Source organism: Achroia grisella, unplaced genomic scaffold, assembly GCF_030625045.1.
Source record: "Achroia grisella isolate CSIRO2021 unplaced genomic scaffold, CSIRO_AGI_Agris_v1 utg8162, whole genome shotgun sequence".
Taxonomy (NCBI): domain Eukaryota; kingdom Metazoa; phylum Arthropoda; class Insecta; order Lepidoptera; family Pyralidae; genus Achroia; species Achroia grisella.
Genome location: NW_026713032.1, coordinates 69,247 through 97,193, shown reverse-complemented (window position 1 = coordinate 97,193; position 27,947 = coordinate 69,247). Strand labels below are relative to the sequence as shown.

The 27,947-nt window shown below is 33.5% G+C and overlaps 4 protein-coding genes across 4 annotated transcripts; 3 read left to right on the top strand and 1 right to left on the bottom strand.

The window, feature by feature from the left end:
- Positions 1–168: 168 nt before the first annotated feature.
- Positions 169–12,261, top strand: LOC131851927 (DNA polymerase subunit gamma-1, mitochondrial-like). Its single transcript, XM_059202479.1, has 17 exons — positions 169–182; positions 280–475; positions 1,033–1,187; positions 1,542–1,741; positions 2,545–2,693; positions 3,045–3,258; positions 3,518–4,041; positions 4,785–5,003; positions 5,278–5,514; positions 5,648–5,814; positions 6,555–6,678; positions 7,464–7,644; positions 8,577–8,749; positions 9,475–9,610; positions 10,507–10,675; positions 11,367–11,483; positions 12,060–12,261. Exons 1-17 carry the CDS (start codon positions 169–171, stop codon positions 12,259–12,261), a joined length of 3,177 nt encoding a protein of 1,058 aa, XP_059058462.1.
- Positions 12,262–12,699: 438 nt separating this feature from the next.
- On the top strand, positions 12,700–13,918 carry LOC131851922 (speckle-type POZ protein-like). Its single transcript, XM_059202475.1, has one exon. It carries the CDS (start codon positions 12,822–12,824, stop codon positions 13,875–13,877), a length of 1,056 nt encoding a protein of 351 aa, XP_059058458.1. The 5' UTR covers positions 12,700–12,821; the 3' UTR covers positions 13,878–13,918.
- Positions 13,919–15,254: 1,336 nt separating this feature from the next.
- On the bottom strand, positions 15,255–16,096 carry LOC131851925 (probable RNA-binding protein EIF1AD). Its single transcript, XM_059202477.1, has 2 exons — positions 15,953–16,096; positions 15,255–15,620 (listed from the first exon to the last, which is right to left on the bottom strand). Exons 1-2 carry the CDS (start codon positions 16,073–16,075, stop codon positions 15,255–15,257), a joined length of 489 nt encoding a protein of 162 aa, XP_059058460.1. The 5' UTR covers positions 16,076–16,096.
- Positions 16,097–16,458: 362 nt separating this feature from the next.
- Positions 16,459–20,303, top strand: LOC131851923 (ras-related protein Rab-30-like). Its single transcript, XM_059202476.1, has 4 exons — positions 16,459–16,872; positions 18,398–18,581; positions 19,572–19,723; positions 20,202–20,303. The coding sequence occupies exons 1-4, from the start codon at positions 16,702–16,704 to the stop codon at positions 20,301–20,303; spliced, it is 609 nt and encodes a 202-aa protein (XP_059058459.1). The 5' UTR covers positions 16,459–16,701.
- The last annotated feature ends 7,644 nt before the right edge of the window (positions 20,304–27,947 follow it).

Sequence of the window (27,947 nt, the reverse complement as noted above, 5' to 3'; positions counted from 1 at the left end):
AGAAGAATAAAGCAAATATTACGGATAACCTCAAAACTAAGAAAGTTTCAGAAACCAAGAATGAAACATCTTCGACAGAATTTAGAGTTAATGATGTAAATATTCAAATGATATCCAAAAATATTTACGAACAGTTATTTAAAAAATCCAGTCTCCACTATTGACCCAATGACAATAAAAAGGTAGCTATTTGTTATTGTTATAATTTGAAAGAACTGTTATGATTTATAATAGAGAGGTACACAAAATTAATTAAAATTTTTATAATAAATTTCGCAGTTGCCAAGACAGTCTTTTGAAACACGGAATTAATTACAAAGAACAGGAATATTTACCAGATGTAACTTTTAAATTGCCTAAACTAGAAGGAAAAGATGTTGTGGAACATTTTTACAATATAGGGGAAAGGCAAAGTGCCCCATACAGAATCTTACTTCAAAAGTTGGCAACTAGTAAACTACCTCTATTACCAAAGGTATGTATTAAAAACTTATAGTTTACACCATTCACACATAATAATTAACTAAATTAATCCATAATATGCCCAATAGACAAGAGCAGCAATCTCAGTAGTACCTGAATCTGCAGGAGTTGAGATGAATGGACTTTGTTTACTATATATATATCAATATTTGATGATATGATAATAAATGTGATTAAGAATTGTTTGTAAGAATAGAAGCCAATGACAGTAGCTCCTCTCTGCCTACCCCAGATGGACATTATAAAAATGTACTGTTTTACTTATGGAAATTTAATGTTTAATAGTATACATAATGTAATGGCATCCTATACTGACTTTCTATTATTATTATGAGTAACATTAATTGGTATGTTATTCTTAGTTATTTATTATTGTTGATCTGTCCCTGTCCCAAAATACATCATAATAGATTTAGGAAAAGTAACAGAGACAGGTATTTCCTTTATTTATATTTTAAATACTAATAATAATTTTATGCACTACACACTAATGTATGCATATCATAGACTAACTATACTAGTGTTAAATATTCTAAATTTTGTTCATAGAAATGGTCAAAAAGCTCAGGTTGGTGTAAGTACAATGGTATCACAGCAGAACCTGTACCCTGCCCGCCCGATGATGCCCTAGTCTTTGATGTAGAAGTTCTTATGACATCTGGAAATAGGCCCACTTTAGCATGCGCTGTATCAAGTGAAGCTTGGTAAATTGTTGTCAACTTATCTATATATATTTTTTAAATGGATGATAATGGAATGAAGCACTCATTTGTGCTAACAGTTTATGCTGGTGGGGCAACAGAGAGAATGATAAGATGAGCATGAGTTCAGGTCAGTTAGCCCATCATGATAAAATTAACAGGAATTTGTCATGATGGGAACCACATCGGGAGATCAACCTAACATGGTATATTGCTAGCAATGAGGTTATTCGTCCAAATTACTAATAATGCCCTTCCCCCCAATCTAATCATGTAAAACAACAGAGTACCATATAAACAATGTAATAAAAATACCTTTGTTTTATATTGTATAAAATATATAAAAAAAAATTACAGGTATGGTTGGGTCAGTGATCCTGTAGCAAATGGGGAACCACATCAGCAATACGACAATTTAAATTACGAATATCTGATACCTTTAGAAACTGATGGAATGAAACCCTGCGGTGATCTGAACAGACCTAGAATAGTTATTGGACATAATGTCTCATTTGACAGAGCAAAAATTAAGGAGCAATATTGGTTGAATAAAACAGGTATCTATCCATAAAAAAACAGTAATGAAGTGCCTTAAAATCCATATTAATTTTTTAATATAATTTTTTTTTTTAATTCTCAAGACAATTCACACATAAAAAAAAAATCTATGTACTTGATTCTAGATGGCGCATCTAAACCCAAGTTAAGCTTTAGGTAGCAAAGCTTGTGTTATGGGTACTAGATAATTGATACAAAAAAGTACATAGATTTTTTTTTTCGTAAATACATACATATTATACATAGAAAACACCAGACCGATACAAACAACCATACTCATGAATACAAATGTTTGTGCCATGCGAGCAATCGAACCCGCGACCATCGGTCGTAAAGCGGTGTGCTAGACCGCTAGACCACCGAGGTCGTTAAATTTATTATTATTTTATTTTTATTTATAATTAAATAATTTTAAAATGTTCCTATACCTATTCACTTTGAAAGATTAATTCAGGGAATCTTAATGAATTTCAACTTGGAGATAGATTGACAAAGCTATTTTTATTCCAAAAAAAGCTATGGAAGTGGTGGGTAAAAGGTTTGGCTAATGACTTCAGTTGAAAACCTGACAGGAAAATGATACACACTGGTACATTATATTTGTTATTCTTTTTAAGTCATATTATAAAAGTAGCATATTTGGTCAAAATCGGTAGAGAAGTACACAAATTACATTTCACCTCTCCATTGTATAATGGTACATGTATTATTTTTTAATTGGATTTTTAAACAGTTATTGATCAGCACATAGTTAAAACTTTTTTTGGGAACATAAACTAACCAGAATAGATTATTGATGCAGGTCTACGCTTTATGGATACTATGTCTATGCACACTTGTGTAAGTGGAGTCACCAGCTACCAGCGGGCAGTGTTAAAAGCTAAGAATAAAGAACCACACCCCAGTGATGACGATTGGAAAGAGATCAGCTCCCTCAATAATCTTAGTGAGGTAATTGACAATATTAATTATAGAATAAGATACGCCATTCTCTGGATGTTCTAACATTTCGTAGTTGCGGAGGATAGTCTGTTAGTAACCAACTCCATCATTAAAAGCAACGTTAGCATTCTGCAAAGCAAAATGAAATGTTAAAAAAAACCATACAAACTGTACTTTCATTTTAATCAACTGCCTTGTAGGTTTTCAATATACTATTATAGTAGGTAGTGTATTATAGTTGTTCCGTGTGAATCAAATTTAATTCAAATTCATTTAGAACTTCAAATTTGCTTATCATAAATAAAATCTTTGAAAATAATCATTAACCATATTAATAAGATTAATAATAATTGTCTATAGGTCCATCAATTATACTGCGGAAGTCTCATAGACAAACAAACTCGTGACGTGTTTATGGAGGGCAGCATGCAAGATGTACACGATAACTTTCAAGAGCTGATGGCGTACTGCGCTCGTGACGTTACAGCCACACACGATGTGCTCAGAGAACTGCTGCCAATGTTTCTAGAACGGTTCCCACACCCCGTCACCTTGGCTGGCATGTTGGAGCTTGGTAAGCTGTTTTTATGTATATCAAGAAATATCTGGTCCTTCGAACCGGAAGGTTTTAGTAAATGTATATAATAGTCATATATTTCCTCATTTAACAATAAAAATAATAAATGCTAGAATTCGTTTAAATATGAACAATGTTAAAAATGTTTATTGCTGTTGGAATTTTTAATACCGTATATTGTATAGTATGAATAACACCAATAGAAATTTTTGATATATGTTATGTTTTCCTGTTAAATACTATGATTTGGTTATAGGTTCAGCATATTTGCCAGTAAATTCAAATTGGTTACAATATATAGATTCAGCAGAAACTGTTTTTGAAGATTTAAAATTAGAGTCTAGACAATTACTGTCTCGTAAAGCAGATGAAACTTGTCAGCTAATGGAAAATGAGGCTTACAAGAAAGATCTTTGGATGTGGGATCAAGACTGGTCCACACAAAAACTTAATTTAAAAAAAGGTTCTAAAAAGAAAACAGATTCAATATCTACTACATCTAAAATAGAACTGCCCAGTAAAAGTAAAGATTTACAAAATAAAGAATTCGAACTTTTAAATCAGGAATACATAGAGTCTTTAGATGAAATGCCAGAATTAAAAGTAAAAGATCTGGAAGAATTAAGCAAAAAGTTTGCATATTTGTATGAAATGGAGTCGTTATTTCCAGTAAAAAGGCCGTACCTGGCAGGGTACCCGGCGTGGTACAGGAAATTGTGCAGCAAGCCAGGTACTCCAGGGTGGACGCCAGGCGCTCATAATATCACCACTAGTATGCAGGTAATGTAATGAAAAACAAATATATTATTGTCCAGACATGATCATTTTGACGCCCTCGGTGGTGTAGCGGTTTAGCACACCGCTGTACTTCCGATGGTCGCGCGTTCCCTCGCACGGTGCAAACATTTATATTCATGAGTATGTTTGTTTCTATCGGTCTTAGTATTTTCTATGTATATGCATGTATTTGAAACAATATATAACTAAGTATTTATATCAGTTGCCTAGTACAAAGCTCTGCTTACCGTGGGACTAGATGGCGCTGTATTATTTTAATTTCAGCAATTGACTATTTATTGCTTCTAACCTCAATAGACTTTGCAAGAAATAATTCTGAGTCATCCAATAAATAACTTCGCTTTCTTTTATGACGTGGATAGTGGTTTGCACTGCTAATATGTTTGAAAAATTTATATTTGCACATTAATTAGTATTAACTTTTTGGCATTCATAGGGATCTGGTACATATCCGGGTCCAGAATGTTAAGTGAGATAGTGGTTTCCTCTGCAAATATGTCTAAAAGTTTTATATTCGCAGATTAGACATTTAGATTGATCTGGCACATATCCGGATCCAAAATGTTAAGCAGATGTAATTCATTAATAGATATAATAACAGATCTTCTTTGAGTCAGAGTCTTTTTGATAAAACCGGAATAAAAAACTTCTATATGTGAATGCTCTACCACTATGGTACAATGCTCTCAATTTTATTAGTTTTGACTCTTTTTCGTTTTTTACAGATCACTCCCAAACTCCTTCGACTTTCATGGGAAGGCTATCCCCTCCACTATATTAAGTCTGAAGGGTGGGGGTTCCTAGTACCATTCAGCAGGACTCATGGCGAGATCGAAGATGAAACACCGCTTCCTCTTGATGAGTTACTAGCCGCATGTCCTATGGCGTTCTGTAAGGAAAATGACATTGAGACCGACGTACAAAGACTACCGAAAACTGTTGAAGTATGTATATCGCAGATTAGTCAAAAAAAGTTTATATTTAATTTAGGTTAAAATGAAGTTCTAAAAACTAAATATAAATACGCTGCCAGTACAAGAGCAGCAATGTAATTATAAGTATGTATTATGGACTAGTGTGTATGAAAAGGACACATCAAACGGGTTTCTTGCCCATTCTTACTAGAATCTGCAATTCGAATGCGACATAGAAAGATTTTTATATATTTTGGATTACTTCTATTGTGGCTTGCACTGATAAGAACAAATGATATTTCAGGAAGACTTGGGTAGACGCGCTTACTATGCTAGAAAGAGAGCGGACGAGCAAGCGGCCGCTAACCAATACCATGGGCTGGGATTGTGGTGTGGCATACAGTTGCAAGGATGCTGTCACTTTCTGAGGTTGCCACATAAAGATGGACCCAAGTATAAAGTTGGTAATCCACTAGCGAGGGATTTCTTGGAAATGTTCAGTCAGAATGTGCTCACCGCGCAAGGAAATGACGCTGCAAAGGTAAATTGTATATATATATTTGCATGTATTTACCACATGCGTCACATGATGAATTGGGGTCATAGATAGAATTATTCAAAAGGAAGGTTTATATGTATAATATATGCGTGTTTATGGTATAGAACATTTCTAGGTGTTGACATTTGGGCGCATGATGTCGTACTGGCGCAACAACCGGGAGCGAATCATGGGGCAACAGGTGGTATGGTTGCCACCAGAACTACGACCACCGTCCGCCCCTGACCAACTCTACGGCGCCATCCTGCCGCAGGTGGTGGTCGCCGGTACGCTTACCCGACGGTAACTGTCACTCTTTAACTCTATCTATACTTGGAATGGCGAACAAACTGATGGCTCATATTTTGATGTAAGATAATGGAATGGTGCACATGCTAGCTCTAACGATTTACGCTGGCATGGTACCAGTGGAGGATGACGAGATCAGGTCAGTTAACCTACCTATACAAATTCGCCATTCATGTAAAATAAAAATATTATATTTCAATATACATTCCTTGTCTACTATGAATATTACATACAAAAAGACTGCAAATTTTTACTCCACTGTAAATACAAATGAAATTTTTATAGCTTAAACATTTTTGGTACATTGGGTTTGGTATTTTAAGTCATTAATTTTTGTTCCGCACATTTAGTCATTTCTGACATGCAGCAGATAACTGTACGTGTAATATTATACTTTCCTTTTTTGTTAATGCCCTATTATCGAAGCTAATTACAATTAATTATTTATATATATACTAGCTGTAGCCGCGGTTATGTTATTCTGATGTACAAGCTAGGTATATTATTGTAAAGTTTCATTAAAATCCATTCAGTAGATTTTGCCTGAAAGAGTAACAAACATCCATCTATATTGGGTTTTGCTGTTCTGCCGCATATTATCTGGTTTCCTCTATCGCCCACAACTTTTAAAATAAGCTGCATGAGGCTGACATATATAAGACTATGGAAGTAGAGGACGTTATATAACGTCTTCATCCGGTCTGATATGTATATACACTCTTCTTTATTGGTAGTGCGAGCGAGCCTACATGGATGACGGCTAGTAATGCCCAGAGCGAACGGATCGGTTCAGAACTACGCGCCATGGTACAGGCGCCTCCCGGATATAAATTTGTTGGGGCCGACGTCGATTCACAGGTCTGTATTTTAGTCCGCGAGCCAGAAGTTTATTTCGTCAATTATTTCCTTCCAGTCGAAAATTATAAGATATTTGTTTAGAATTGCAATATCTAAAAGATGTAGCTATTTTATTTTTCTTATCATGTAGTGTTATAACTAATCTCTTGTTATGTACAGTTTACAGTTTCTATTATTATAGTCCTGTCCCAATACCAGCTGTAACCAGGAGAGGCGAGCAAAGAGTATTTATGGTAGGGTATTTTTTAAATATTAGAAATCAACGGCGTTACAATATGTATTTACATTACGTATGTTACGTTAAAGCTAATTATAGGTTTCATTTAATTGACAAATACAGTATGTTATCTGCGGGCGCTAAAATAAAAATAGCTAAATATGAAATGAATGAGACATTTCGTAATGTCATTGTAACTAAGCCATTAAAGTAATAAGACACTGGGAAGATGTCTATATATATATGTCGAATCAGGAGTCATTTTAGATGGGCGTTGAGAATAACAATCAAGATATCAAACGATAGATGGTAGAAATACAAATTAGATTTTACTTGATATTTTTCAATAATCAATTATAACCAACAATACCTAGACAGGTATTGACTCTACCGTTCCTCCCAGTGAACTGACACAAACTTTTCTGCTCCTCTCGCGGATTCTGTACAGTGCCATTTAGAGACACTTGCGTTTAATAATAGTTGTATTATAGAGGGCGCTGTTTTAACCGTAAATTGCGTCATATATATATTTAGTGGCTAATAAGTACGTCATTCATTAAAATAACAGGAGCTATGGATCTCAGCGTTGCTGGGCGATAGTACGGTGCAGGTGGCTGGCGGAAGTGCTTTCTCTTGGGCCGTACTGGCGGGTCACAAGCGGAATAACACCGACCTGCACTCGCTCACCGCTACGGCTGCAGGCATCTCTCGTGACCATGCCAAGATCATCAACTATGCCAGAATATACGGTTGGTATATCAGTTACACCATATCTGATATAATAATATTCCTGAACAATTCCCACAGCGCTATCTAGTAGTAGTAGTAGAGCTTGTGTTATCCATAACACAGTATCCATACTAGACAACTGTGGGCTGATCATCTAACTTCGATCGCGACGATTTTCGTATATAACGTAGAGAAAATAACGTCATCTATGAATTATCACAGTAACTACACACAAACACACACATACTCTCACAGACATACACACACACACACACACAACATTTAAAATTCTTTATTTCGATAACTCAATTTTACAATTACATTCTACAGTTGTCGAAGACTCCTTTTAAACATAGAGATGCCTGGGCCAGGAGGCTCCACTCTTCCATAGCTTATATCAAACCTTTTGTAAAATGTTTCTTGTTTATATATATTCAAACAAACGTGCCGCTTGTAAACTTATTATTATTATTATTTTTATACTTAATTTCTAATAAGTAACTTTTGCTTTAGTTTATATATTTGGTATCTAATGTCTTAAATAATCTAAAAAAAAAACAAACACATGACAATTTATATGGAAAAGCACGATGTACCAGACACAGGCATTTCTATGCTTACTAGGTCATACCAACACTATGTTATTAGTAACCAAATAGTTTTTTAAAGAAATAAACGTTTCTCCAATTTCGCCATTTCACGCTGTCAACTATCATTGCTGATGTAAATACATAGCTACTATTTTTGTGTAAATATAATAATATACATCTAAAACAACCGATACCAAAAATTGTAGAAAGACAAATGTTTGTACCTTGCGAGATATGGAACCCGCGACCATCGGTAATAAGGCGGTGTGTTAAAGCGCTAGATCACCAAGGCCATCCTGTTTAATATATACATGTTTGGATGTTATGTATCAAGTAATTTCTATATTCGTAATAATTATTAGGCGCCGGTCAAAACTTCGCTGAAAGACTATTGAAGCAATTCAACCCGACCATGACGATATCCGAAGCTAAGAGTAAAGCTGCCAAAATGTTTACCTCAACCAAGGGACGGAGGGTCTATACCCTTAAAAAGAAGTATATGGAGGGATTCATGGATGAAGACATAGGATCAGAGGTCAGTTTCCAATCACTTAGACTTATATTTTGACCATCCCTTTTTATATATACATTTTTATACTACTAATATATGGTATGTTCTTGTTGTGTTGTTGTACACATGTACGTTTGTTACACACAAATCTCTGAAGCTAGTCGAATTTCATAATTCAATAGTTGGGGGGGAGGGAAGGGAGGGTATTGTAAGTAATGTGGACTGATGATCGTATTGCTAGCAATGTACCATGTTAGGTTGACCTCCACGTGGTTCCCCCTGGAAGCCATCATGACAAATCATTAGTGAAGTTGTGACGATGGGCTAACTGACCTGACTTCATGCTCATCCTAACATCTTCCATCGGTCCCTGCAAGCGCAAAGCGTTAGTGCAGGCGGACACACCATTCCATTATCTTCATAAAAAAAAACTATTGTTGGAGAGTATTAAAGTATGTTTGACATCACGCTGCAACTTGTAGATGTATTGTGTGTGAGATGTACATGCACAGACTTGAATAACACCCTAACTAATTAGCCCTAAAGCTTCTAGATACAAGCGATGACGTATTCTGCCTGAAGAGGGAACTTCTGGCCAAAATACAAGTACTCCTAGGTGAACAAATAAAAATCAGATTATTTTTTTTCTTATCTATTATTAACTATACTACAGGACTGTACCATTTTATTGTTTTTGTATAAAATGTGTATGTTCTTGGATTCTATAAATGAATAAATTTACATGGCAGTCAGTAGAGATGCCCGGTTACCAAGCGTTGAGATTGGCGAAACTTAGCGGCAAAAAGGTGGAGGAAATGTTCGAGAGGCCGAGGTGGATTGGCGGCACGGAATCCGATATGTTCAACAAACTAGAGGAAATAGCTGGTAGGTACTAACATTAAATATTTATGACAAACTAACATGTATAAACAACTAATAATGAATAATATAATACCACCCTAAAATTGGCTCCAAATTAGACAATAGTTATTAACATTATTATTAAAAATATATTTTGTGCCTTCTATACTATCTGCAAGTCATGGACCCTATGTACAGTACAAGAAATAGACTAAAAAATCGTGTACGTGGGTATAACCAGTCCCCGAACAGCTTCTTTGTAAGCTGTGTTTCGGTTGTAATATGTGATTAGGCAGTGATAAAATAGAATAGAATCTATCTATATAATCTTTATTGCTAACTGTGTGGGTATAACTGGGTAGTATAACAATTTTTTTTTTTCATGGATGAAAATTGAATGGTGCATCCGTCTGCGCTAACGGTTTACGCTGACGGGGCACCGGTGGAGGATGATAAAATGATCATGAGGTCAGGTCAGTTAGCCCATCGTGACAAATTCACCGGGAATTTATACAGGAGGCACCGCGTGGAGGTCACCCTGACATGGTACATTGCTAGTAATTGGGTCATGAGTCCACATTACTAACAATTCCCTTCCCCCCAAGAATATATATTGTATATGTGTAGTGTAGGCGCTACCACTAAAGGTTCATTAACTGTCGTCGCGCGCTGAGCGTACACGGGGCGCTGTGCGTAAGAGGGGAGATATGTATTCCCCGTAGAGAAAAGACATGGAGCTATGGCTCACGAGCCGGTATTATGTCGATAACAATTTATGTACCAGGAGATATAAGTGAACACTACAAAATGTATCAACATTTACACCCTACATATAGCACAAGTCACTTTTTAACCTTCCCATTTCATTCTTCTAAATATTACATATCATCTATTTAATAAAAACCCTCTGTCGCTTGTAGAGTCGGAGTCCCCGTCGACGGCGTTCCTCGAGGGGCGCCTGTCTCGTGCGCTGGAGCACGCCCGCGGTCGGTGGGGCTCCACGCGCCTCAACTGGGCCGTGCAAAGCGCCGCCGCTGACTTCCTGCACCTCATGCTGGTCAGCCTCGCGCACCTCGCGCCGACTGCCAGGTCAGCTGTTGACTCCTTGACCTTTGTTAACACGTTGTCCTCTATTCACACCTTAATCTCTTATGTTACGTTGAGCTCTGTTGACATCTTGACCTCTGTTGACACGTTGTTCTCTCTTGACACGTTGACCTTTGTTGACACCTTAACCTCTGTTGACACGTTGTTCTTTTTTGACACATTGACCATTGTTGACACCTTGACCTCTGTTAACAAGTAATAATTTCATTGTGGAACTGTTACAGAAGACAACTACGAATATTTTTTTAAACCATCTTTTATCTTTTTATCCGTTGAAACATAAAAATGTAACAAATAACCGTAGGATTTGACTCAACCTTGTTAATGATATAGTGCTTCGGAACATAAGTGAAGGCTGAAAGAATAAAAAGATATGGATGTATTGATGTGAGAATTCATGAAATTACCGCGATAGTTTCGAGGGTCATTTATTAATTATACTAATCGATAGAGCCGCCATTGCCAGCGAATGTTTCCTTCTCATCCAGTCATACTGGTAACGGCGTAATCCTAATGATTTTTTTATTAGATAAGATTGCATTCGTTATCTGTCGCTTTGAGTTTACACACGTGCAGTAATTTATTCCTCTTTATATATACATTTGTTGTGTTAGATTGTAGCGTGACGTTTCTCCGAATCCTAATGATTAACTTGATTAACTATCTTTTTTAGATTTTGTCTCAGTTTCCACGATGAAGTAAGATATCTGGTGCCCGAGGATATAAAATATGAAACGGCACTAGCGTTGCAAATAACCAACTTACTCACGAAGGCCTTCTGTTCACAGCGGTAAAGTTAATGATTTTAGATTTTGTTTGCAATTTCATTTATCTACATACATAAAAAGTAACTTTTTATATTTTATACTTTGACGGTCCTGGTGGTACAGCGATTTAGCACACCGCCTTACCTCCGATGGTCGCGGGTTCGATTTCTTGCACGGCACAAACATTTGTATTCATGAGTATGATTTTTGTATCGGTCTGTGTGTTTTCTACGTATAATACGTATGTATTTACGAAAAAAAAATCTATGTATTGGTGTCAGTAATCTAGTAACTATAACACAAACTTTATCTAGCATAACTTGGGTCTAGGTGGCGTTGTGTGAATTGTTCTAAGATTATTATTATTATTGGATTGTTAAAACAACATATGGTTTTATTTTGATAGGACTATATATTTTATAATTATTTTACAGGAGTACAGTTTATATGGCTTGACGGTTAGAAATAGAAAGGGATGAATAAAACTTTTTAAATTGTCTATTGTTGCCATTACAAAGAAAAATTACATATCTGCTACAAAATATTTGTGTTTATGTATTTTAGGTTCAAATTATCTTGAACAATTATTATTATTTCAGAGTGGGTATAAATGATCTCCCGCTATCAGTGGCATTTTTTACTTCGGTAGAGGTAGACCAAGTATTGAGAAAGGAATCCAACCTCAGCTGCGTCACGCCGTCCAACCCACACGGATTACAGAAAGGCTACGGCATTCCGGATGGCGAATCACTTAATATATTTGACGTCTTACAAAAGTGTAAAATAAATAATACTAAATAATTACTTGTTTGAATATATGATATCACTGTAATAGACTTTGTAATTTGTGCGATACGGTATAAAAATGTCAGTGTGGTTTCTGTGATTTACTAATCTGTCGCCCAACAGTTTGTTTTAATGCCGTTTTTATATTTGTATAAAACAGCATATTAATTAGTACAATTATTTCATTACAATAATTAAATAATCTTGCTATATTTCATAATGTAATGACCCCATAAGAAAATAATTGTTCTGTTCAGTATACCAGTCAGTGTCATCGTCACAGAGTACTTTATCATACCATATCACCAGTCTCACAGAGTACCTCAATGTCACTTTTATTGTTTTGAAATTTTGATAAGAAAATATCCATTATCGGGAATTACGTGTTCTCTAATATTAATTGTTATTTTGTATAATTAGATAAGACGATATTATTTTCTTGTTTCAAAATTTGTTTATAAATACTGTTTATTACACACATAACAGTATAATTTGTGATATGGAAACGATTAAAACATAACTTTGGATATATTGCTGTGATTGTAATATAACCTTGTGAATATTGGCTGAGTGGTATGGATTGCAATATTCCTTACAATAGATTAAGAATGTCTAACATAAACTACACTACCCGTACTGAAGGGCAAACCAAAATCAATACAATAATATGGACTGTGCCAAATTTCATTAATCTGTTAGAAAATAAATCCACTAGAGAGTTTCGTACAGAAAAACCAAAAGATCCCAACACAGAAATAAGTGATTGTAGGTTTCAATTAAAAATGCAATTCTTGGGAAGAGATAATGATATAATAGAAATATATTACCTATCTTCGACGCCAGTGTTTCTCAAATCTATATTGACTATATGTCTGAAACGTTTTGAGGAACGTTCGATCGTTATAAAAGAGTATCATACTGTTCAAGCAAACAAGTGGCAGTACTTGGCCACTTTATTCAAACGCGATATAGCGAGTTACGAGGGCCGTGATATATTTCTTCTCAGTGATGGTAGCTTGCGTCTTAAATTCCAGTTTATGGTCACAAATGACATTAAAGTTGATAGAACGAATGTACCTGAAGCCCAATTGAGTAATGACTTTGAAGATCTTTTGAATAATGGTCTATTTTCTGATGTAACCATGAAATGTGCTGAAGGTGTTGAATATAAGGTACACAAAGCAGTACTGGCAAGCAGAAGTGCTGTACTGAAGGCACACTTTGAGCATAATACTGTGGAATGCATAACAAATATTGTAGAATCACCGCTAGACTCTGATGTGTTGCGGGAGGTCTTGATGTTTATATACAGTGATAAAGCTCCACGGGTGGATGAAATACCAGAGAAACTTTTAGCAGCCTCAGATTACTATCAACTGAGTAGACTGAAGAGCTTGTGTGAGGAAGCATTGCATAAGAAATTGACAGTGGACAATGCTATTGAGACACTTCAACTAGCCGACTTGCATTCTGCCAAGGCTCTCAAACAGTCAACATTGGAATTTATAAAGGATGGCCAAGCCAAGCTTATAACCAAAACAAAGGGATGGGCTGATGTACAATCTGTGGATTTGATCAAAAGAATTTATGAGTACATAATGGCAGATGAACTAGATCCAGATTTGAAATAGGTAGCCCTTTATTTTATCAGAACATGTATTTATTTTAAAAATATCTAGAATTTACTTGTGGTTTGTAAAGTATTGTTGACTATGTTTGGGGTTTTTAGTCATGAGTGACGATGTTGCCATTGATATAAGTACTGATTTTAGTACTCATGTCATACTAAACTGTAGATATATCTGAGGGTCAATTGATATACATTATTTCGTCATTTAAAAGATTCTTTGCACGAAGAGGTGTATATTCAGAGTCTTAAGGATATAGTTTTACATCACTTGAAAAATAATTGATGTTACTAAAGAAAGTTTTAGTTTCATGCTGAAAATTTTAAGAATGGAAATAGCTTCTGATTTTTTATTTGATTGTTTTTGTATTAAGGACATTTGAAATTTTTAAATTGTATAACTATAAATGTACTTACTTTTGTAGTAGATATAAGATTTATGACAAAACAAATTACTATTAATTGTTAATTGGAAAAAAAGTGGAGTCTGCTGATGTTTATAATAATTAACACATTTGTAATATGTATATTTTTATTCAGTATAGTGATGTTAGTTTAAATTGATACTTAATATTTATGTACCTAGTCATGTCTATATGTAAAATAGCAAATTATTTAATATGGACTGATTTTGAAGATTATAATATATGGTTGGTCTATAATAATGTATGTACCCAAATACTTATATTACCTTTTTTTATTTTAAACTGATGATTTTTCATTTCTTATTAAAAAAATAAGGGTTGTTGATATTGTATTAAACTATTCTAGATTTGTGTATGTATATTTATATGTATTTTGAACAAAAACATTAAGATACTTTATTTATTTAAATATATTTATTGGATGTATTTTTCAGTATTTATAATTAAATAAACACTATCATAACTTTCATATTTTTATTTTTCCATCCATTCAGATATTTTACTGTTGTTTACTTTATTTATATTGTTAAAAAATATTAACAAAGGGGCGGGTAATGATGTATTATGGTTCAGGGTATTATGACCCAAGGTGAGTGAAATAGTCACTGTACACAAATTAAGAATATTAATTTCATATGATTATAAATATTCTTCATTGGCAAAGGAAAATCTTAGTCTCATTGAAAGTGGTAAAAGTATTGTATAATATAAGACAATCCTTTTACGACATTTAATGAGTTATTACTAGTTGCTAGTGTTTTTATATTGGAATAAATAAACAATTGTAAAATTGAATTATTCCTTTACTATTAATCACTCAGGAAGATTAATATGAGATAAGTATAGAAAATTGGATTTTATGATTTGTTATAAAGTGTGACTATTTTAACCTCCCTAGGTCATCAGGTTCGGAGACTGTTATATAAAATTAAATAAAAAAGATGAATACAGAAATATTATTTATTAGAACTGCCTCTCTCACTATCACTATTAGAGTCACTGTCATCACTAGATTCACTGTCACTTTCATATACATTTATATTTTTCCTATTGGTATTCACAAATAAGTCATCATCATCATCATCACCATTATTAATTCTATTCTCTTCTTTTTTGCCATCATCAAATTCCTTTGGCCACAGACTGTTCTCTTTGTAATATTTTATAGAGTCCTTATTCATTATTTTAACAATTTCCGCTTTCACTTTATCACCTTCCAGTATTGGTTCCACAAGGATGTAATCACCTCTCTTCACCCATATGTTTTTGCGGAATTTTGTTGGCATGGACACTAAATATTCTTCTCCATTGGGTGTACTGACCTAATAACAAATTGATTTCTTTACTCAATAATAATTGAGATATAATTATTATAGAAGCAACAAAGATACAAACTGTAGTGATCGCAAAATATTGAATCAAAATAGGTGCAGATAATTATATTGCACGAAAAAATACAGACCACTTGAGAATTTTCTCATTCTGAAGTTATTAAATAAGGGGTTACAGAAAAAAACTCAAGGTATGTATGAAGGGATTCAAATAGTGCTGGACCAATCAATATGGGGAGCGAAGAGTAATAACCAAACTTACTTTAATTGTGGATTATTAACTAAAATGTGCCGATATCAAAGCAAATGGAATCAAATCGTACCTCATGTAAATTGTTTCCTTTACTTTTTAATACCCGTACTACGCTCTGATTTTCTTTAGGAAGTTCATAGTCGTCCCACAATGCTTCATTCATAACATGCTTTCTTTTATTAACTTTTGACATGTTTTTTTACTTTATTACTTATCAAACATTTCTTAACAAATTATAAAAGATATTTCCTCTGACAACCTCTGACCTAATAAAGACCTCTGCAAGACAATTATTTAAAATAAAATAAATAAATGTGTTTATTATTGCTGTACAACAAAGTATGGCAAAATAGTTTTAATAGTTTATAAAATAAAGTACTCTGTACTGTCAATCAGCCTGTCTGTGCTTCAATTTCAGTGTTTATATTCGCATCGAAGTGATATTGGTGTATTTGGTGTGATTTGTGCAAAATTTGTGAAATGTCGAAACAGAATTGACATCTTAAACATCTAATCTGTGGTTGTCAAACTTGTGAAATGTCGAAAATTTACTTTTATTCTGTTTGGTATTGGACATAATTGTCTTGATATTATTTGTATTGTGATTATTGAATTTTTCATATTTATCTAATCTCTAATGTTAAATTAGATTGCAATAATATCGCACAAATCGAATATTCTAACATTATCATAAAATAACGAGCTGTCAATTCAACAAAGCGTAACAGTGAATGTCGAAAATAATTTATTGTTATGTATTTCAAGTAATTGCTTTGGTATTCCTACATTTACGAATGTGATACGGTGCTCCTTCTCGCTATGGAGGATTATAAGTTTTTGTTCAAAGTAGTGTTAGTAGGTAATGCGGGTGTTGGCAAGACATGTTTAGTGCGAAGATTTACTCAAGGTCTATTCCCCCCGGGACAGGGAGCCACAATAGGCGTCGACTTCATGATAAAGACCGTAGAAGTGGACGGCGAGAAAGTGAAGGTAAGTTTTAGTAATCTTAGTTATTTCTGCTCATCATATTGCATCATTTTGCCAATCATCTGTTTGATGAGAAATGACCATATGTTTTGTTTATGATGTGAAAATGGAACTTAAGTTGCGTTAATGATAATTTAATTCACCAACCTCATGCATAAAAAACATTTGTATTATCTAATTAGGAGTTACATGAGAATTACTTAATTACTTTCATCTATTATTCTACATACAGTATTCTTGCTAGTATGACTACAAATACTGACTGTCAATTAGTAACATTAAAATAACGAAATTGGGAAAGTCATACAGCTGTTTAAAATTATTCCACTTTATTTCCAATGTTTGATTCAATAAGTTTTCAACTATAGGAACAACTTTTGTATAAACAATTATAAAATGAACAGTTTTAAGTCGCCTCCAAACAAAAAAAAAGAATAAATTCTTAGAACTAAGAACAATATTGATCACATTGGCATTAAAAAATAACAGCATCATAATTGGTACACTCACTAAGATTAGGAACTAAGATGCTACAGTTACACTTACAGATCTACAGATACAAACAGCATATTAAAAAAGGTATAGAAGAATTGAAGAAAACTTATTAAGTTAGAATTAATTGATGAAGTTTTTTACTTGGCAAAAACAAAATAACTTGAAAAAAAATTGCTCATAGGGTTTTGCTACAGTCATTGCTCAAATGCATTACGTTTGTAGTGAGAGGTCATAATTTAATTGTAATTGTAGTGCTATTGATTATTTAAGCAGCAACTTCTGTATATTTTTTGTATGTATTTAACTTGAACAGGTTGTCTACTGCATGCTTAATGTATGTAACTTGTACTACTCAATTTAGTAAAGATGGATTAGTACCAAATACAGACATTGTATACATACATTGTTCACACAAAAATTGCTTAGCATTAAAACACTCAATATACAAGTAAACATATAGTACACTTAACTATAACTATAACAAGAAATTTCAACAGTTCCTTTGTAAACAAAGGAACTCTTAAAATTTTCAAATGATATGAAACAAAGTTTAGAATCCATCTAAAAACTACAAATATTGTGTTAAACTTATGACTGTTATGATGTAGGCCTCTTTAGATTCAAATGAATTAGTGTTGAATTTGTCATAATGCACTAAGAGGTCAGACTATTTATATTCATTCTATCATCATCCACTTATGACCCACCAGAACATACCATTCTGTTGTCATCTATACATATAAATAAAATTGAAGTGTTGTTTGTAATATTGAAATAACCGTTTTTTACTACATGCATATGAATATAAATATGATACATACAAAATAACACTTTTTACAATTTTTGTCTGTCTATCTGTGTCTGTTATGGCTAATCTCTGAAATGGCTGGACTAATTTTGATGGGACTATTTTTTTTGGCAGGTAGCTGATGTAATGAGTAACTTAGGCTACTTTTATTTTAGAAAAATTAAGTTAGATTCCATGCGGATGAAGTCGCTTTTTTTACGTGTCTTAATGAAGTTTATTTTTCAGTTGCAAATATGGGACACAGCTGGTCAAGAGAGGTTCAGATCAATAACACAGAGCTACTACAGATCAGCACATGCTCTCATATTGGTGTATGACATATCTTGCCAGCCCACATTTGATTGCTTGCCTGATTGGCTGCGAGAGATTGAAGAGTATGCTAATAATAAAGTGCTTAGGATATTAGTGGGTGAGTGTTACTTATCTTTTTTTTATGTAGTGACTTGTATTGTGTTATTTGCCTTGTTGCCTAAAACTAGGACATCTCAAAATAGTAACTAAACGAGAAGCACTTAATCATTGGCAGAATATGTCAGGATTAGTACATTCAAAAGCCCTAATAACGGGCTACTCGAATCAATACCCCCAATAGACTTCTACTATTGAGTAAAAACAATATATGCATCATGACTAGGGTCCTCACTGGACACTGCAAGCTGAATAAGCACATGGCGAAATTAGGCTTTAGCTTAACATCAACCTGCAGATTTTGCCAAGCAGAAGAGGAGATGCCACTGCACATCCTATGTGGCTGTAGCCCTCTTATGCATAAACGAAATATCTCCTTTGGAAAGTATACACTATATCCTGAAAAGATAAAAACCATTGCTCCTAAGAATATCCTTCAATTCTTGTCCTTTACGGGTCTAGGTAGCGAGCTTTGAAAATGGACGAGCACAATAGATCTATACAGATCGCAGTATTACAGGTCATTGCACCTGGTAATAGCCCAAACCCCCCAATAAAATAAAAATAATTTTGTTATTTCTATTTATATTTATATGTTACTGGTATGATAACCAAATTAACATCATTAAATGGGCGGATTGTTTTTCTGATGGGTATAAGTTGGAGTGTGGGGTGAGACAAGGTAACTGATAATAAAACAACAACTGATAATGAAACTTGTCTATAGTTTCATGACATAACGTTATTGTCACCATGTTAATTTAAAAAAAATTAAATGGCTCAATGTAGTAATGCCGCAGAATCATTGAATAGTAATAAGAAAAGTTTTTATCTTTAGAAATGGAAGTTTTTTTATATCTTCTTTATATTAATCGAAAAATATACTGTGTATTTGACATCTGAAAGCATTACCTGAAGAGTAAGGAACATAACAACAGGCACACACTCCAACTTATACACACAAACACTATAAAATGAATGTGTTCAACAGGTAATAAAACAGACAGAGAAGACAGGGAGATACCGAGGCATATCGGCGAGGACTTCGCTCAGCGGCACGGCATGTACTTCCTGGAAACTTCAGCAAAGGAGGCTGAGAATGTGGAGCGACTGTTTATGGAGATAGCTGTCGAACTGATGGAGGTATATGCATTGGATGTTATGACGAATGGCGATGAATAATGGCGAATGCTTGATTATAGTGCGTCTCCAGACGAGGTAGGCGGGGTGAGAAACCAAAATAAGAAAATAATTGGCGGCTCGTTGGTCTGACAGTTTAGTACACCGCTAATGGTGAAAATTGTATCCATGAATATATTATGTATGTATTTACAAAAAACGTATCTATGTTTTGTATCCATAGTCTAGTACCCAGTTCTACTCAGCTCGGGGTTAGATAACGCCGTGTGAATTGTCTAAGGATATTAAATTGACAATCGTTGATATGAATATAATAAATGTCAAATAAACGTGATGCAGACAAAGTTGCGCGGCTCAGCTAGTAAAAAGATAACTCATAGTCAAATGTACAAACTCCTGGTGCGTTTGAAACAACTGTAGAGACAGTGAACGTTAAGGAATATAAGAAATACGAATTTAAATCCTGGTATCATTGTTTCAGCAAGCAAAATGCAAGGAGCTACCAAAATACGACGGCAGTTTAGGACCCATCAACGGGAAGACCACCTCAGTCGGTGACACCTCGTGCTGTCTGCGCTCGTAAACCTAACGAATTTATCTCATTGACTTTTTATTATTTATAACGATTAGATTCCTTGTTCATAAAAATGTAAAACTTTTTTTTTTGTCTTGGAGTTCTACAGCAAAAGATGTGTAGAAGTTATTTAATATATTTAAAATTTTAGTCCTTTTCAAAAAAGGAATAGCTAGCTTTTTCGACTTTTTTGTATATATTGCGCCATATCTTCGCCAATTATTGTAAAAGGATTTAATATTTTTTTTATTTATAAAAGAGTTAATTTTAAAATGGTTCTAGAAATATAATTTTTTTGTTTTACTTTTTTTATGAATAAGGCGTTATATGTGTTTCTGTAATAATGTCATCATGTGGGGGACTTTAACAATGCAATGTAAGCCTTTATAATAATCAAAATTTTAACACGGACCGTACGGAAAGTAACGGTAGTATAGTGAAAAAGTACCCGTAATAGCTCTTTCTAATATAGTTTAGTTTGGCCAGGTGATTGAGAATATAACTATTGTTAAACTCTCGTTTTTAATATAAATTATTTATATTATTAACTGGGTCTTAAAACGAATAATTATAATCGACATACATAGGTAGGATTTATTTACCATAAAATTATTCGTGTTAAGACCCAGTTTATAATACAAATAATGAGCATATAACTATTCTAGAATTCGTGCAATTCGATTTTATATGTATAATAGAAAAAAGTACTCAGGTATTGTATAAACATATTTACCGCGAATGAAAAATACGGTAATAGAAAAACTCCCTATAATAGATCTCTCTAAATTCATTTAATTTGGACAGGTGATTGAGAGTATAGCTTTTTATATTCCAGAATTCATGAAAACGGCTTTAAATGTATAACAGATAAAAATAATGCCCTACAATTTTTTTTATCCTACAAGGACAATTTAGACTTTTAAATCACTCATTACGGTGTCTCAGGTACTGCTTAAAATATATTTACCGTGAATAAAAAATATGGTAATAGTAAAAAAACTCCCCTAATATATATCTCTAGTTTGATTTAGTTTGGATAGGTCATTGAAATGTAATAAATAAATAGTAACCTACGATTTTTTATCCTAAAAGAGTCAGTTTCAAAGCCAGTTAACTGATGTACTGTTTAAATTAAATTTATTACGAATATAAAGTATTGTCCTAGTTTGCTGGAATATTTGCTATTACTATTGTCGAAATGTGATAGACTTGCAAGGTAAAAATTAGACAATACAATGTATTTGTCTGTTCCACTGCTGTGAATGTACGACGGTGTACTCGTTAATTATAGCGGTAAGCGCTTTGTTTACTTTTTAAACGCAATTTTTATAATAATATACATTTTTTTCGTGCAATGTAAATACTTTTATATTTTTTAATTATTCTTACTAAATTAGGTGCGATAGTGATGTAGTTATGTGTAGCTGTTTCGTTGTTGTTCTGAGGTAGTAGGTAGTGATGAAGTTGTAGTTAATTGAAGTGTGTTTATAACGAGAAATATTATGTTTAAAGTAACTGCCTGTCGCGCTTTTACGCCAAATCTACTGAACCGATTTAGATGAAATTTGGCACACAGATAGTCCAGACCTGAGACAGGCTTTTTAATGCGACATATAGGTTGAAACGGGAGATGAAAGGTTGTATGGAAGTATCGTCATTTTTAAAGCTTGAAACTTATTTTTAGACTGTTAATTAAACATAAATAACATTTATATCTCCCTTATATTGTATATCTCCCTTTTAACTAAACGGGGTAAAGCCTTCAAACAGACAGGTCTTACCCTAATTATTATTATTATTCTATTTGTGCCCGCGGTTTCACTCGCGTTAAATTTCAATATAAAATATAGCCTATGTGTTATTCTGATGCATAAGCTATGTTACTGTAAAGTTTCATTAAAATCCGTTCAATAGTTTTTGTGTGAAAGAGTAACAAACATCCATATATACAAACATTTCCGTTTATAATATTATTAAGATAAATACGATTCAATACCGCTTAAAAGCGATAGGTATTCAGATTGGTTTGTAAATGTTTTATGTCTCGTTGTAATTACCTTCAGTTATCTACTAAAATTCTATCTGTGATTGATTTAATTTGAAAGCGTTAACTCCAGGGTTGCCATTATGAGACTATGACATCCTTACAGAAACACGACATACTTTGTATTTCGTAGTATCGAGGTCATTCCACTCGCTTTAAGTGCTTTAGTGTTGTAACAGTGTCATTAATGTTATTTAAGTTTGTAACACACGACGTTGGCAGTGACGTACCTATAAGGCAAGCCCGTATTGAAGTCTGAAAACTCAAGGTCTGTAAGGCAAGCTTGTATTAATAACTTGAGTTCTATAATATTCATAGAAAATATGTGAATAGGAATGAAATGATGTGGAGATATATATACCTATATGTATTCAATCGCCATCAAAAAACAGTATATACTGAAGCAAAAACTTTATACCCCTTTTTTTCTAAAATTACTCGGACGGAAAAGTATGAAATTTTGCACACTTATAGTTTATATAGAGAAGTGCAGAATGCTCATATATTTTTAATTGTGCATAAAAATACATTAAAACTAATAAGAAAACATTACAAACACTATTGTTCCATGTATTTGATACGCACGTATATCCTTTACTCCATTGTTTAATAGTCTTTGAATTCAATAGAACCTTAATAATGTTCAAACTTATAATGTAAATTATGGTCGTATTGGCTATTTTAAATTGGGTATGGGACAATTATTATAAATATCTAAGACAGGGCTTGCCTTAAGTTTAATAGTGGGGACGTCACTAGCACAGATATTCTGTTTTATCGATTTAATATATGGATATAATACAGACACTAACCGAATCCTAGTCTTTTGTACCTGTAAGCGTGGCGTCTCCTGTAATCCGGCTACTCGGAGGATGCTTTGAGGGTGGGAGTCCTGGTGCTGAGTGGCCCATGTTGAATGGACGTCCACACTAGGCCCGGTATTAATATGGACCCCCCGGAATACTATGGGGGTGCAGGTTACAGATACAAAATATTGTACAAACTATATTACTAGTATGTTTGATACGATATAGCTACAGAAACTCCTAAATAATTCATATAGGTATAAATACAGATATCGATAAAATACATTACCTGTGCCGTGTGTAAAAACTATTTATATTGTAGAATTAAACCTAATTTATATTTAGAGTCAATTCACTTTAGTGTAGTTTTCAGAACCATATTTTTGCATATCAATGCCAATTGTATAGTGTTAATGTGACCAATATAGACTTACTTGCTTAAATATTTGGCTGTAGGTGGAGGATATGTAGGTATAGCTAAGGTAGTCCTAAGGAATAGCAACGTATTGGGGGACATCATGGACGTTACACTATCCCCCGTCCAATTCAACGGAGATCGAAATGACAACAGTCTGTACCGAGGTTCGTCCCTAGTTCCCCTGCCCTCAGACTAAAGTCGTATCCGTCATGCAGGAGTTGGCCTTCAGCCGCTCCATGAGTCCTTCCGCGGGTTTGGAGTGCACACTCACCCACATTTTCGTTATGCTGTAAAAGCCAGCTATTTGAAAATTATTTTTAATTATGCATTTTACTTCTTGTAGAAACGTTACGATTACCACCGTATACCAGAGAGTAAAAATGCATTTTATGCAAACACTGATTTCCTGTATACCACAGAATAAAATACAATTTATGTAATAATAGATTTAGCTATGTACGGTCCATGATGTTTGTCTATATACGAGTTGGTTATGACTGTGCGGCTTATTTGCTATGTCCTATAGGTTAAAACATGTAAAGGGAAGGTAACTAATGCTCTTTTGATTCTATTTATTTTATTTATTATTTCAGTCTCATGGCATATATTATAAATACCTTATAAACTAACATGCACATGAATTAATATTATTAATATTCTGTGTGAATTGCAGTACTTAAAAAGATACTTACGAAGCCAAAGACGATTATGAAATTAAAAGATTCTTAAATGACAAATGTGTGTGGCGTTAGTTGGTCACGTGTGATATTTTCGAATTTTACACGTAGCAAAGAAGTAAATTAGCAGATTTAATTTAAAAGATCAAAGGTTGCGTTTATTGTCTGTTTAATATAGTGTATGTTAAATAAAATTATACTTTACTCATCATTTCAGTTAAATCTATCAACTCAGAGCCACAATTGCCTTCCCTGTCCTCCTCGAAATTGAAACAAAATTCATTTTTGACTCTGTAACAACTGTATTAATATTAGCCGTTTTGTATTAGGTATGTACTCGACCTTTAGCGTACATTAGCCGCCTTGTGAAATGGTTAACTAGACTAGGTTGTAAATTTGCTGAAATACTATTTTGTTGTATAGTTTATAGTAATACATAAAAGTTAGTAAATTAATGCAACGATCTCGACCTACCGCAGTTACAAGTTATGTTGCATTCATAAATTTCGTCAAACACTAAGGGAGAGAGGGTCGACAGTGTGATATTTATGACAACTCAATTATGTTTCCAACGTGTTTTTTTGGAATTGTTGGAATACGATTATTCGTGTGAATAATCCAATATGATAACAATTAATTATTAGTTCTTGAGTTAGGTGAATAAATTCTAAAATTGCTTAAAGGAAAACTGACTGTCAGTTTTCCTTTAAGCAATCAGAATGTTAGTTGGCTTATTCTGTATAACGTCACAAAACGTGCTATATAAATGTAGATAATATTTGTAACGCATGTTTTGTATGCATCGCACTACAGTACGTACTCTCTTAATGAGACCTCTTTTGTAATTTGATTTATCTTTGCTCACTACACATGACAACGAAATATATATGAACGGTCAAGATATCCGTGGCACAATGTTACATCCATACATTAAATGTGGCAGAATAAATGAGTTTCCAAGTTTTAATGTTAATAGTGTCGAAATGTGGATTCTTTTAAATATAGGATATACAATCTTGTCTTACGATCATCTTCACTTACGATCTTATTTTAATTATAATTTAATTTTTAAAGTTATTTTTTTTATATCTTTTTATATAAAAACAAAAACACAGTTCCTAATTGTATTATAAAAATGACGAGTATGTTTATACCATCGAATTATGCAAAATAAGGGTTTAGTTGCATTGCAAGTATTATTTTACTAGTATTATTATTTAATAATAAGCCCCGACACATTTTACAGAATATTATACAACTTAGGAAGCAGTTATTGCCATTGCATAACTTTAATTAAAAATATATTTTTTTAATGGATGATAAGGGAATGGTGCAGTCGCCTGCGCTAACGGTATACGCTGGCGGGGCACCAGTGGAAGATGATAAAGAACATAAGGTCAGCTCAGTGTAGCCTATCGTGATAAATTCACCAAAAATTTATCATGATGGTTTCTATGGGACACAGTTACCAGTTACAGTGACATGGTACTTTGCTAGTAATTTGTCATTAGTCCACATTACTAACAATCCCCTTCCCTCCAGAATTAGTCTATTTGTGAAGTGTTGTACAATACTACCAGACAGACACACGGACTTTAAACATATGAGTAAATACACTCACCTGTGGGGAAGAGAATTGTCAGTTAGAATTGGTAGCAATGTACCATATTAGGTCGATCTCCACGCGGAAACAATCGTGTTTAATTCCTGGTTATTTAATAACGATGGGCAAACTGACCTGACCTCATGCTCATCTTATCATCCTCCACTTGTGCCCCGCCAGCTTAAACCGTTGGCGCATGCGAGTGCACCATTCCATTATCATCCATGAAAAAAAAATACACACATCTATGTGTATCGGGGTTAAACGTGCAATGAATGTTAAGTGCAATGAAATGTATCACAACTACGTAGTATTTCAGCAATTTGTTATATTTAACTTAGCGTTAACAATATATTTATTATTATCGTTTTTAGGTGTCTATTTTTGGGAATTTATTATTGATTTTTTTACTAAACATCACACTAATAATTATTAATAGCACTTTGATGTGAGATTGTTTTTGTATTATTATTTAAATGTTGAAATATGAATGTTAATTAAAATTATGTGTCAACACACAATGATGTACAATACTGATGCTAAGAAATGGTTCATATATTTGTTTATATAAACGGGATATATACGGTAATTACGTTATATGATGCCTACGGCTACCCTTTACCGCATTGCTTACCATCGAAAGGGAATTTATCACTTAAATTTTCAACACTTGGATTGTGGAATGAACTACCTGTCGAGGTTTCCTCGAGAATTTACAGCATGGAAATCTTAAGAACCTTTTGAAAAACAACTTTTCAAGAAGGGTATTATGATTTCTTAACGGTTGGCAACACGCATGTGACACTGATGTTTCAGCCGTCCATAGGCTACAATAACCGTTTACCAGATGGACCTTATGGTTATTTGCCACCGTCGTAGTGTTAAAATAATAGTCCTCTGCTTCATTATGTAACGACCTTATTAACAATTTTCATATAAAATAAATAAAATCATATCCTATAAAGAAACATTTGAAAATTGCACAGTTCGCAATTGCAACTGTGTAACGGTCTTTACAAAAGACACACAGATCACAAATCTCCTTTAATCTGTAACAATTGAGAATTGTTAGTAAAAGTTGTATGAAGGTCACGAGCTGGTCAATCGTCGAGAAATATCGGGAAAAATCACAGTAAATATCCCGTTTGTATAGTGTACAATTGTAAACAACCGTGAAATGTTACATAATTGAACATTTTTTAATATCAATAAGTTAGAAAGTAGAAGCCATTGCAACAGCGTTATATAATCAAGGCCCTGTTTCATTTTAACTAACTCTAATAAATTAATGTGATAACATGTTTGCTTCACTCATGTCTTTAGCATTTTATGATGAAATACGCTGTACAATCTTGAAATGACACGAATTTATATATTATGTTTTATCGTTTTTTATTATACAGTGGACTTGAAAAGGACCCACCGGATTGATTAATATCTTCTTCTATCTTGTATAGACAAAGTAACAATCCATACTCTAAACAAAGTATATTTCTAGTAGAAAAGTTCAAATGTTTAACATTGATTAACACGTGATTATTAAAAATCTGAATATATTGGTCTTTTCTACTAAAGATATGGATAATTGATATACTTTGATTAGAGAAGTAGATCTCTGTCAAGGTGGCAAAATAATCTACCTACTGCCACTACCACTAACAAATACTACTATATGAGACGCAATATTCGGCGTCTTGTTCATTTACATTTTTACCAGTAGAGTTTGCCACTTGACTATATTCCCGCGCTATAGCATGGTACAGTGACAGTTATAATTTTAGCACTCCAGTAAAATAATTGTCTTAATGAGATTCTTAGTAAAAATTCAGTGTAATATCATAATAGGCATTCTCCCAATTGTTTTGTTGTTTTTAATTTTCATGAAGAGACAAAAGCTTCACCGACAAGAGTCCGGCAATTCGATTAAGGATAAGAAATAAACCATGTTTTACAAAAATACATCGCCCTAACCTACACCATGTTACGACGCTCCGGACTAAACGAGGCAGAATAAGTAAATAATGTCATTGTCTATGATTATATTTGTCTACGCTTAATGTTAACTTTTCTATTTTAGAAAATAATAAAAATGTACTTAAGTATCC